The sequence below is a fragment of the Hippocampus bargibanti genome, linkage group LG19 (assembly GCF_051943395.1).
Source record: "Hippocampus bargibanti isolate YZ-2025 linkage group LG19, ASM5194339v1, whole genome shotgun sequence".
In the NCBI taxonomy this organism is placed as follows: Eukaryota; Metazoa; Chordata; class Actinopteri; order Syngnathiformes; family Syngnathidae; genus Hippocampus; species Hippocampus bargibanti.
The window spans coordinates 12,245,433-12,257,250 of record NC_142752.1 but is presented as its reverse complement, the minus strand read 5'-3'; the positions used below and the strand labels follow the sequence as shown (position 1 = coordinate 12,257,250).

The 11,818-nt window shown below is 42.0% G+C and overlaps 1 protein-coding gene across 2 annotated transcripts in view; it reads right to left on the bottom strand.

The window, feature by feature from the left end:
- The window catches only part of ddhd1b (DDHD domain containing 1b), a 51,693-nt gene that overhangs the window by 7,340 nt on the left and 32,535 nt on the right, over positions 1–11,818 (bottom strand). For both annotated transcript variants that reach the window (XM_089022147.1, XM_089022148.1), the window contains exons 9-12: positions 10,822–10,971; positions 8,730–8,794; positions 4,574–4,752; positions 1,490–1,741 (exon numbers count right to left, since the gene is read on the bottom strand). In XM_089022147.1, the coding sequence (XP_088878273.1) occupies positions 1,490–1,741; positions 4,574–4,752; positions 8,730–8,794; positions 10,822–10,971 (646 nt within the window). The remainder of the gene's footprint in view (positions 1–1,489; positions 1,742–4,573; positions 4,753–8,729; positions 8,795–10,821; positions 10,972–11,818) is intronic.

The window sequence follows — 11,818 nt, the reverse complement described above, 5'->3', positions numbered from 1 at the left end:
GAGTGGCCGGTTTCATCAGCATTAAACACTTGATGAGGAACGTAACCTTCTTCTTTCACCATCTTGAGGAATGATCCCTTGCAGGTGCTTTGTGATAATTTTACCTAATTCCTCATCAATTGCATTCTGTTTAGCTGGGTTGATAGCTTTTTGCATCAAGTGTACAGATGGCTTGTGTGGGTTGTTTGTGGAGCCTGATTGATCGGATATTTTAACCTTGCAGTCTATACTCTATCAAAGTTGAAATGAGTCCAAATTTCACTGTTTTCTATCAATTTTGTCACTCTCTGTCGTATCAAAGTTGAAACTCTCTCACTGTCATCTGCCTGTCTCTTTAATGTTTAAACCACCCCTCCTCACTGCTGCGTTCTTGACCAATCATGTGGCTTTAACCGAAGACTGGGGGCGGGGAATAGAGGACAAAAACAGTCGGCAGCCATTTTGTTGTAAGAGGAACGGGCTCGTTCGCGAATGACACATCACTCGTTGAGGCAGCTCCGTGTATGAAAAAAGTTCGTATGCCAAGGTAAAGTTTGTATGACAAGGTAAAATTTTCATAAATTCAACATTCGTAAACCGAAAAGTTTGTAAGCCAAGGGGTTCGTAAACCAATGTATCACTGCACTCTCAATAAATAGCTTAGCAGAGGGTTGCAGAAGTTGGCCATCGATCATGAATAGCTGCGTCCCGTGCCGGCAGTAAAAGACAATCTTCCTGTGTTTTAGCCTTTGTTCACAGTATCCGAAAAAACATCTCTGACAAAGTAAAATATAATGATTGACAGTTATTATGGTTTACAGGGGACAATTTTAAATTTTAGTTCGGACTTTAGCAAGCATCGTGGCACTTGACATGCTTGATTTGCTTTCGTGGGCCGAATAAAACGATGTGGCAGGTCAAATTTGGCCTTGACTTTGACACCTGTGCTCTGGGGTCATGGTAAACTTGTAAAACGTAGAAAAAAAAGTAATATATTTTATGCTCCCCTTTAGAAAACCGGGTTATTTTTTTGTTTAGTTTTTTTGTTGTTGTTGTAAAACATGACATATTATCACGGGAAATGGCAGTGACCAGTATTCTTTTTTATTTGGTGGCGTTCTATGACATTTTTTTGTAACGTGATCATGTGGCTTGGCTCAATAGAGGTTGGGAAACTCTGGATTAGCCTGTTATGTTCGCTTGTGGTTTGAGGGATAATTCTTGCCAAAGCCATCCTTCTGCTATCAGACAAAACAATAATAATAATACATTTTATTTCAAGCGCCTTTCAAAAAACCCAAGGACACTTTACAATAAAAACAATAAAACAAAGCACATAACAATAAAACCATAAGTAAAATGATACATAATAAAATAGCAGATAGAACTATACATTGAAAGCAATTTTAAACAAGTGGGTTTTGAGCAAAACAATGTCCTGTGATCACGAAATTGGCGTTTTACTTTGCAGACAGTTCAACAATGGAGTAGAGGGAGCTTTTGCACTTACAGGTTGTGTGGTCTAAGACGACTGAAGTGGACTGAGACATTGCCTGCTCAGTTTCCCTCCGCTCATCCTCGACTTGTTTCTCCTTCTCGTCACTTTCGGGAAGCAATGCCTTCTCTCCCGCTGCGTTGTCCGCTTCTGTGGTTCGACCCTCAAAATCTGAGGGTTCCTCCTCCACTCCGCCCACCTGTCCACTGGATCGAGAAAAGCGAGAAAAAAGGATTCCCCCGATTCCTTTGCCGATACTTGCAGCACCTGAAGGCCAAAAAGGAACATACCGGATCAATGGATGGTGTTGAGCAAAACAATCAAACTAAAAAAAGAATCATGGCACAAGATGGCATTTAAGCTGGCACCACTAATGGTTGCAGAAACAATGAAAAACAACTCTTAGTTTAGCTCAACTTAACTACACTTATAGAGCACTTTGAAACCACCATCGCTGTATGGAAAGTTCTATACATGAAGCAGTAAAGCCGTGTATAGCAATAAAACATAAAAAATACCAACACACCAAAATATTCAAAATATTAAAAGAATCCACATGTTGGGTACCATATTTCCTGCTCATTAAAGCAGTTTGGATTATAAAGCACACACTTCAATGAATGGGCTATTTTAATACTGTTTTAACTCATTCCCTGCCATTCCCGAATTTAATCGCGAATTGAAAATATGACGTAGAGCGCCATTCCCGAATTAATCAATGAGAAGGTTTCTTCAGCCGTCATCTGTACTTCTTTGAAGGTGTCGGACGTTTCGCTTCTTATCCAAGAGGCTCCGTCAGCGAAGTAAAAGATTCCCGAATTAGTTCAGGTTTTGTTTTTTCATGCTTGGGTACCGATAAACTGCTGGCCATGGCCGCTTGTCATGTTTTTTTCTCATCCACAAGGGGCAGCATTTACCTTTTTTCCATGTTAGCGCTTTGTTCCAGCTTCAGCTGTTGTTAAAGCGCTATTTTAACCAATATGTTATGGCAGTTATGTATTTGCTATGTATTCGCTATCGATCTAGCTCGCTGGATATCTAGCTTGCTATCTATTTGCTGTCTAGCTAAATGGCGAGCTAGCTATTAGCTGTCTATTAACTAGCTAGCTAGCTTTGCATCTATTTGAGTTACTTCCGGGTTGAGTGAACGATGGTGCGTGTGGCTGCCGCTGCCCACCCACAGAAAGACTTAACCTGTGACTGTAAAGTGACCTTGAGAGTTTTGAAAGGCACTTATAAATGAAATGTATTATTATTATTATTATTATTATTATTATTATAGTGGGGCCTTGGCTTACAAACTTAATTGGTTCCCAGACAGTGTAAGGTGAAAAGTGTGTATCCCAAAAATCAATTTCCCATAGGAAACCATTAAAATGAGAATAATCCGTTCCCAGGTCTCCATAAAATATAATTTTCAACTGAATAAGCCTTAAAACTACACACAATATACCTTATTCTATGTATAATAAATGTGCTATTGTATTGTAATGAAAGAAATACACTGCACTGTATAATAAAGTCACTTTATTTACATTTGTGATGGTAGTTGATGGCTTTTAATTGACAACTGTTGCTTTCTGACTTGTAAGGTCTTACGAAACTGAGGCATCACATTATCATTCTTCCTGTTGATGATTCTCATAGTCACAGTTTTTTTTCTGGATGGAACTGTTCAATAAAATCCTGCACATCATTCCACCTGGTCTCACTTGATGCTGCAGCCATCTCCTCCTCCTCACCCACAGATGACAACTTCTGAATAGCTTGCTTCTGCTTGTCCTCTTGAAGGCAAATCAAATCCTCTGTGTTGAGGACCTCATTATGGTCAGCAACAAGCTCCTCGATGTCATCTGCATCCACTTCGAGTCCCGTAGGTGCTGGCAGAGATTTTATTACAACAAAAGGCGCGAGTCCAATGATTCCACGGACCCGGAATGACGCGACAAAAGAAGGTGGGCGGGGGCGAGCCGTCCAGCCAATCAAGCAAGGCAAAATAAAATGGCACACGGGGGTGCAAAAGCTTGTGATCCCGGAAAGCAACGAACTCACACGATCGCGGCTATCAATCACCTCGAGCGAAGCAAACTCTTATGCTGGCAAGTTCAAGACACTCGTGAGGCGTCGTAATCATGTCACTGGTGAGGTGACAGCGACTCGTTTAAAGGTCCCAGTGTCGGTGATTAGGGGATTGCGCCTCGCCAGTGTCTTGGACTTGCCAGCACAAGAGTTTGCTTCGGCCAAGGTGAATGTTAGCCGCGATCGCGTAAGTTTGTTGCTTTCCGGGATCGCGAGTTTTTGCACCCCCGTGTGCCATTTTATTTTGCGGCCCCGCCCCAGCTGTCAACTCGCACGTGATGGTATCAATGGTGGACTTTGCATATCAGTTAGTTACTCTCAGGGAAGTGACGGAGAGCTTGATCGTGGCGTGGAGTCGAGCAAGTCGTACTGTGAAACTCCGTCCGATGCTGAGCAGGTCTCTGGGAGTTGCATGTGTGTCTGAGTCCAAGATGAATTCTGATCTTCTGTCCCGCGACGGCTGCGCCTTTATACCATTTCCAAGCGTGGGAAATGTGTCAGGCTGAGATTCACATGAAAGCCGCGGTGCGCACCTGTGACGCCACAAACGCACACATCGTTCGTGTTTCTCAATCATCTCCTTCTTCTCCTCGACTGTAATTTTGTTTTGTGTCGTCTTCGGCTGAACATGAGCCTGTGGTGGGGTCTTTTTCGGTCCCATAACAGCAAAAGTATCGTTGAAGACGATCGACGTGTGCACTCATCGAGAGGGGGTGTGGAAAGGTAGGCCGGCTGGGGCGCTGTTCGGTCGTCTGCTTTTCGTAAGGCAAGATGTTCGTAAACCGAGGCCCCACTGTATTGTGATTATTATTGCATTGTATTGTATTTTGGACAGCTGCCCTTATTTCAAGCTCATGTAACTCCAGACCCATGATGATTTCAATAGGCAATGAGAAATGACATTTTGTGTTTTCTAAGGTAGTCTCAGTGTGATATTAAAATTGATTTGATGAACTGAAACCTTTGTGATAGATGTGCAAATAACACAGAAATACCCATGATGATACCCATGATACATACCCATGATGCTGGCTTTGCCCAGACTGGTGATGGACTCTCCGTAGTGTCGTCGTACCTGGGGCGGGGAGGTACAGGGGCTCGGAAGGCTTTCTGAGTCTGAGACAGATGTCATCTCCTTGGGAAGGTTGAGCAACGTGGGGCGAATTTGGTCATATGGTGTGGGGCTAGTGGTGTTGTACCTGCCGCATCAAAGCCAAGATAAATCAAATTCAACTTCATCTTTGAGCAATGTACATATGTACAGTGATACCTCGGCTTATGAATGCTTTAGATAACAAACTTTTTCACCTCAGGAATGTTAAATTCGTGAGAATATAATCTTGGCACACAAACTATTTTTCGGGAAACACACGGAGCGCCACAATGAGTGATGTGCCGTTTGCGAACGAGCCGGTTGTTGGAGCTCCTAACAAGGAGCTGGAAATGGCAGACAACTTTTTTTGTCCTCTATTACCCGCCCCCAGTCTTTGGTTAAAGCCGCACGTGATTAGTCAAGATCCATGAGGAGCCATAGAGGAGATATGGGGGACACACGCAGCAGGAGATACGCAACAGTGAGGGGGGGAGGGGTTAGAGTGCTCACAGCATGCTTGTTGGAGCTGGATCTCTGAAGTGAACGAAGAGACCCGAGCTGGAAATGGCAGCTGACTTTTTTTTTTTAATTAGGACTCATTTCAACTTTATTGATAGTTCAAAGGCAGAATGCAGACTGCAAGGTTAAAATATCCCATCAATCAGGCTCCACAAATAACACAAACAAGCCATCTGTACAATTTGAAGAGAAAAGACAAGCAAGGGAAGCAGCTATTAATGAAGTTTCTAGTGTGTCTGCCTGTCACGGTTTGCATGGTAGTGATGGTGGTTGTGGATCCCAAAAAAAGCAGGTAGGAGGGAGCAGCAGGTTGTATTTGACAAATTGTATTAAAATAAAGTCAGCAGGAACAAAATGTAAAACATCAAAGTCATCTGAACAGAAAAGTACAAAGTATCACTGAAAATCATGAGTAAAAGTCTGCCAAGAATAAACAAACCTGACAGGGTGCAGCAAACACATACACAGTACATTGACCCGACACAGAATGGTCGTGCCGGGTGTCCTTTTAACTGCCACTGATGAAGACGACCAACACCTGTGCGGGGCCGACAGCACTACTCGTTGGTCGCCAACCAGAACGTGACAGTCTGCCACTGATCGGAACGACCAACACCTGTGAAGGTGCAGGCGGGGCCGACAGTGCCACCCGTCGGTCGCCAACCAGATCGTGACACTTCCTGCATCTGTTGCTGTTGCAATATCACAACTTCCAAAATGTACAACCCAGAGCTCCTTGAGACACTTTATGCAAAAAGATATCAAACCATTGATGAGGAACTAGGTAAAATTATCGCAGAGAAAGCACGGCAACTTCACTTGGATATCGTCAAGAGGCAACCTGGAAGTTCGTCACCCATTGATGATTTCAAGGCGAGCCACAAATGGTTTGAGAACTTTAAGCGTCGTACAGGGATTCATCGTGTAATTCGTCATGGTGAGGCAGCCAGTTCTAACGCTAAAGATGCCGAAGCTTGCAAGGAATCATTCCTGGAAGAAGAAGGCTAGGTTCCTCATCAAGTGTTTAATGCTGATGCTCCATCGCATCTAGACATCAACGACCATCACAAAGGTAAATAAAACGACTGTATTACACAGTACAGTTTATTTCTTTAAATTACAATACCATAGCACATTTATTATACATAAAGTATTATACATACCATATTATACATAAGGTATATTTTGTGTAGTTTTAAGGCTTAGAAAATTAGAAAGTAGAAAATTATGTTGTATGGGGACCTGGGAATGGATTATTCTAATTTTAATGGTTTCCAATGGGAAATTAATGTTTGGAATACACACGTTTCGCCTTACACACACTTTCTGGGAACCAATTAAGTTCGTAAACCAGGGTATCAATGTACAGTAAAGTCTCGTTATATCGATATCGGTTATAACGATAGTACCGCTTATTACGATATTATTTTCATTTCCCTTGCACATTTCTAGTCTTTTTATGTATAATTAGTACCGTTTAGTACGATACCCGGTTGTTACGATAATCCGGTTATTACGGTGCTCCTTTTCATCCCCCGCCGGCCATTTTTGTTGTTTACATCGATATATCCGTCGCGCCATTGGTCAACTTGGTCACGTGTCTTTTTACGTGAGCAGCTCTCCCGAGCAGACGCCATTTTCAGACGGCAGCTCGTGTGTATCAGACGGCTGCTCGTGTGTCTTCAACAATGGACTGTTTTGGATGCCATCAGAGCAATTTCCAAAGCGTGGAGCACGGTGACCGAAAACACCATCAAGAACTGCTTCCGTCACTGCAAATTGGAAAATCCAGGGTGCAGTGAGGAAACATCTGGAGCTAACGAAGAGGATGACGACAACATTCCTCTTGCAGTGTTGGCTGAAAAGCTAAAAGTCGCCGACATTGCATCGTATGTCGCAGTCGACAAAGACATTGCGACATTCCCAAGCTCATCAGATGCGGATATCGCAGCGGAGGTCAAAGCCAAGTATGCCACAGTACCGTGATGATGATGATGCTGATGACGATGAAGAAGAAGCGACTGAATGCACACCTTTTGCAACTTCGACAAAAGCGTTGCAAGGGGTTGCGGACACGCGATCTTTCTTTGAATCCGTAGAAAATGCATCCGGTTTTTTAGAAACGTTAAACAAGATGGAAGTGTTCATATTAAAATATAAAAATGGGAAGCAGAAGAAGATTGATGACTTTTTTAAATAGCTTACATACATACTAATTGCAGTGTTATGTACATGTACTGTTACATGAATGCAAGCGTTTTTTGCAACAATGTTTGTTGTTTTGTCTGCTGAAGCGTCATGATTTTGAAAATGACTGTACATTCCATACTGTGCATTAAAGGGCAACCAACATCACTTTTTGTGTTTCTTGAGTCAGTCAAAAAGCTGTTGTAACGTCACAGCTGCGCGCCGGCATTCTATTCAGCCACTCTCGAACGTCACGTAAGTTATGTAAACGTTGCAGTTTTGGTTTTTCATCCATGTACAGTATTTAATTGTGTTGCATCCAGATATCTTTATTGTTTGCAACAATCACTGTTTTTCATATGATTGTACATGCTGGCGTTCGTGGCTTCGTGTGAATAGAACTTGACGATTTAGCATTGGTTGGTTGCATTTTTGAAAGGAAATAGTCATTAAAAAGTGTAAAGACGTTTTTATTTTATGCACAACTTTATTTTTCACTTCACTACTGTACAAAAAAACATGTTAGATACGCAATCCATGAACCCAATGATGAAATTACATGCCATAACAAAGATGCCGCATTTACGCATCCCCCCACAGGATCGGATATATCGATAGTCCCGGTTATATCGATATTTTTTCGGATTCCCTTGCGTATCGATATAACGAGACTTTACTGTATTTAGAAATACGTTGAGGACCAGAATTGGTGACGCCTACATATGCAGCACTGAGGAAAAAGTATTTGGCCCATCGGGACCAACATTTTTTTTCAGCTATGAATAAAAAAAAAATAACTACATATTCTGATTACTTTGGTTATCCATCCATCCATGTTATGATCCGCTTATTCCCCACAGGCATCTCATGGGGAGCGCTGGACTCTATCAAATAAATACCCGAATAAATATAAAATGCACACACACTGTCTACCAAAATGACCACCAAGAGTCAACTGCATAACCTGACCATATCAACATTTTCTGAAACTGTTGATTTAAAATCTGTCATGGATTAAGGACGTCAACCCACAGATTATTTTGATCTGGTGTTATTTTGTCACTTAATACCAGAGCTTCATACCAAGCTCTTGAATTCTATCCTCATTTAACCCTTTCATACTCCCCTTTGACCTGATATCATGGTGAGCTGCCACTGTGGTGACCACCGTCCCTGAAGTTGTTAAGCATGAACAGGCCGTGCAAGAATCTGGTTCCAAATCCATTCTTTCCTACTAATCTTGTTCAATGATTTTGAGTCATTCAGAGGGATGACACGTTGGAGAAAAAAAAAAAAACTTTGATTCACATCGAGAGATATTCAAATTGAATCTTATTCGAAAGCCTACATCCCAGAATGAAAATCAATATGACTTACCAGTGGATTTGAACGGGTGCAATATTGCTGTAGTGCTTTAAAATAAGGGGTTCCAATCTGTATGCCTAAAAAGAGCAGAGAAAAAAATTATTTGGACAGAAACATGACCATTTCCTGGGACATTGGATAGTGTTTTCCCATAATCAATAAATAAAATAATCAATAAAATAAGCAGTAGTTTTATTTTTGATGGATGCATTTGTGCAGTTCATACGAGCGAGAGTGGCAATGAGGGTCTTCCAGATTTAGCTGTTATAGTTAGATAACTCTGTTGGATCATATTATTGACCCACCCTTTCGCAAGTGGACCTGCTTCTGAAACATGTCACGCATTTCTAACTCATGTTAGGACTACTGAGATTTTTCCTTTCATCAGCTACGAACAACTAATTAAGAAAACAAAAGGGAAGTAAACTAGGATCTAAACATCTGTTCAACCTTCCTTTTTATGTATGGTTGTGCTGTAATAATGAATATATAATTACATTTATAAACAACTCAATTGACAAAGACGAAAGTGAATGATAATAATAATACATTTCATTTTTAAGCGCCTTTAAAAACTCTGAGTGTCCCTTTATAGTCACAGGATAGGATTTTCTGTGGGTGAGCGGCGGCAGCCACACGCGCTAGCTTCCCTCAGATCCTCTTCCTCCCTCCACCTCTGTGTGCCTCAGCCTGCCCATCTCAGCACGATGGGGGACAGAGTCCGCTGACGAAATTTCTTGGATAAGAAGCGAAACGTCCTTCAAAGAGGTCCAGATGACGGCTGAAGAAACCTTTTCATCAATGGACCACTCCTGTACGACTGAGAGCTTACACAAACGTATTATTATTAACGTTCACTCAACCCGGAAGTAACCCACATAGCTAGAAAGTGAGCTAGCTAGCTAATAGATAGCTAATAGATAGCTGGCTGGATAACTAACTAACTATCTAGCTTGCTATCTATTAGATAAATAGCTATTTATTAGCAATCTAGCTGGCTAACTAGCTAGCTATCTATTAGCTAACTAGCTAGCTAGCTATTAGCTACCTAGCTGGCTGTCTATTAGCTATCAATCTGTCTATTAGCTAGCTAGCTAGCTATTTGAGTTATTGCGGGTTGAGTGAATGCTGGCACGTGTGGCTGCCACTGCTCACCCACAGAAAAACTTATCCTGTGATTGTAAAGTGACCTTGAGAGTTTTGAAAGGCGCTTATTAATGGGTTTATTTTGATCGTTCGTCCCTGATTCATTGCTTCTACGGGCGTTGGTGGCAGAGGGTGGTTAAATCATCAGGAAGCCAGGTGTTGAACAGAAAGTTGGTTTAATCTTGAAGAGAGCGGAGACATTGCGGTGTCGGCTAAGGAGGGAGCATGAGAGACAGAGAGAAGAAAAACTGGGAGAGCATTTATATACGGCGCACAGGGTGTGACGCGATAGGATGTGACGTAATGTAGATGCGACATCATCTAAGGGAAGGCAGGATATGACGTATCAGGAAGTCCAAAACGTAAACAAAGATTAGAAAGCGGTGTTTAGAGATGTTTGTATAGCGAATTACCCCAACACTTGTAAATGAAATGTATTATTATTATTATTATTATTATTATTATATAACTAGCCAATAGATAGCCAGCTAGATAGCTAGCCAGCCACTCACATCTAACAGATAGCTAACAGATAGCTAGCAAGAAAGCCAGCCAGCTAGATAGCCATATAGCTAATAGATAGCCAGCTAGATAGCTAATAAAACCAATAAACAGCTTTGCTGTGGATGTTTGGTCTGAAGGATAATTGTGCTATAATTCTAGTTTATTTTAAGTTTTAGAAACACAAAATGGAGTAGTTGTTTTTTTGTAGGGGGGAGGGGCGCTCCCTAGTTTTAATTTCCTTAACGAAACATAAAGAGAGCCTGAACAACAACCATCCAGCATATGGGAGTTGGGTGGAGGGGATTTGTGGTGCTTTGCCAGCAATTCAGCTTCTTTGGATTGCTTGATTGTCAGGCACAAGTGCAAAGACATCACAGATGAACCCAGTTACACGTTGTGGCTTTGGACAAATGCTAATAGGTAGGATGTAGCGGGTACACAAAAATGAACTCACTACAGGATCAGTTGGATGGAATATGTTGAAAAGACGTTTGCAGATTGAGGTGGGGAGGATATGGTCCTGCACGACATTGCTTCCTGGACGAATGCCTCGTAGTGCCAAAAATACTGCCAGTGGGGAGCCCATGCAGAAGAAATTCTCCACCTAAAAATATGAAAAAACAACAGTGATTTGAATTAGGGCTACAACTAATGATTATGGGGATTAATCGATTAATCTATCGATTAATTTAGTGTTTCATCAAGGATTTTGATTTTCAATTCGTTGTACAGGACATTATTTCAGAAAGACAATGCAGAAATATTTTTCTTTCCTTTCGGCTTTTCCCTTCAGGGGTCGCCACAGCGAATCAATGTCCTCTATCTATCCCGGTTTTGTGCATCTTCTTCTCTCACACCAGCTACCTTCATGTCCTCTTTGACCACATACATAACCCTCCTCTTCGGTCTTCCTCTCAGTCACCTGCCTGGCAGTTAAAGGCTCAGCATCCTTCTGCCGATATAGTCACTCTCTCTCCTCTGGACATGTCCAAACCATCTCAGTCTGGCCTCTCTGACTTTCTCTCCAAAGCCTCTAATATGAGTTGTCCCTCTAATGTACTCATTCCTGATCCTATCCAACCTGGTCACTCCCAAAGAAAACTTCAACATCTACAACTCTGCTTCCTGTCTTTTCTTCAGTGGCACTGTCATGGCTGGTCTCACCACTGTTTTATATACTTTTCCTTTCATCCTAGCTGAAACCCTTCTATCACACATCACACCTGACAATTTTCTCCAGCCGCTCCAGCCTGCCAGGACACGCTTCTTTACCTCTTTTCCACACTCTCCATTGCTCTGGACAGTTGACCCCAAGTACTTAAAATCCTCCACCTTCTTTATCTCTTCTCCCTGTAGCATCACTCTTACACTTGGATCCCTCTCATTCACACACATATATTCTCAGTCTTGCTGCGACTGATCTTCATTCCTCTCCTTTCCAGGGCATATCT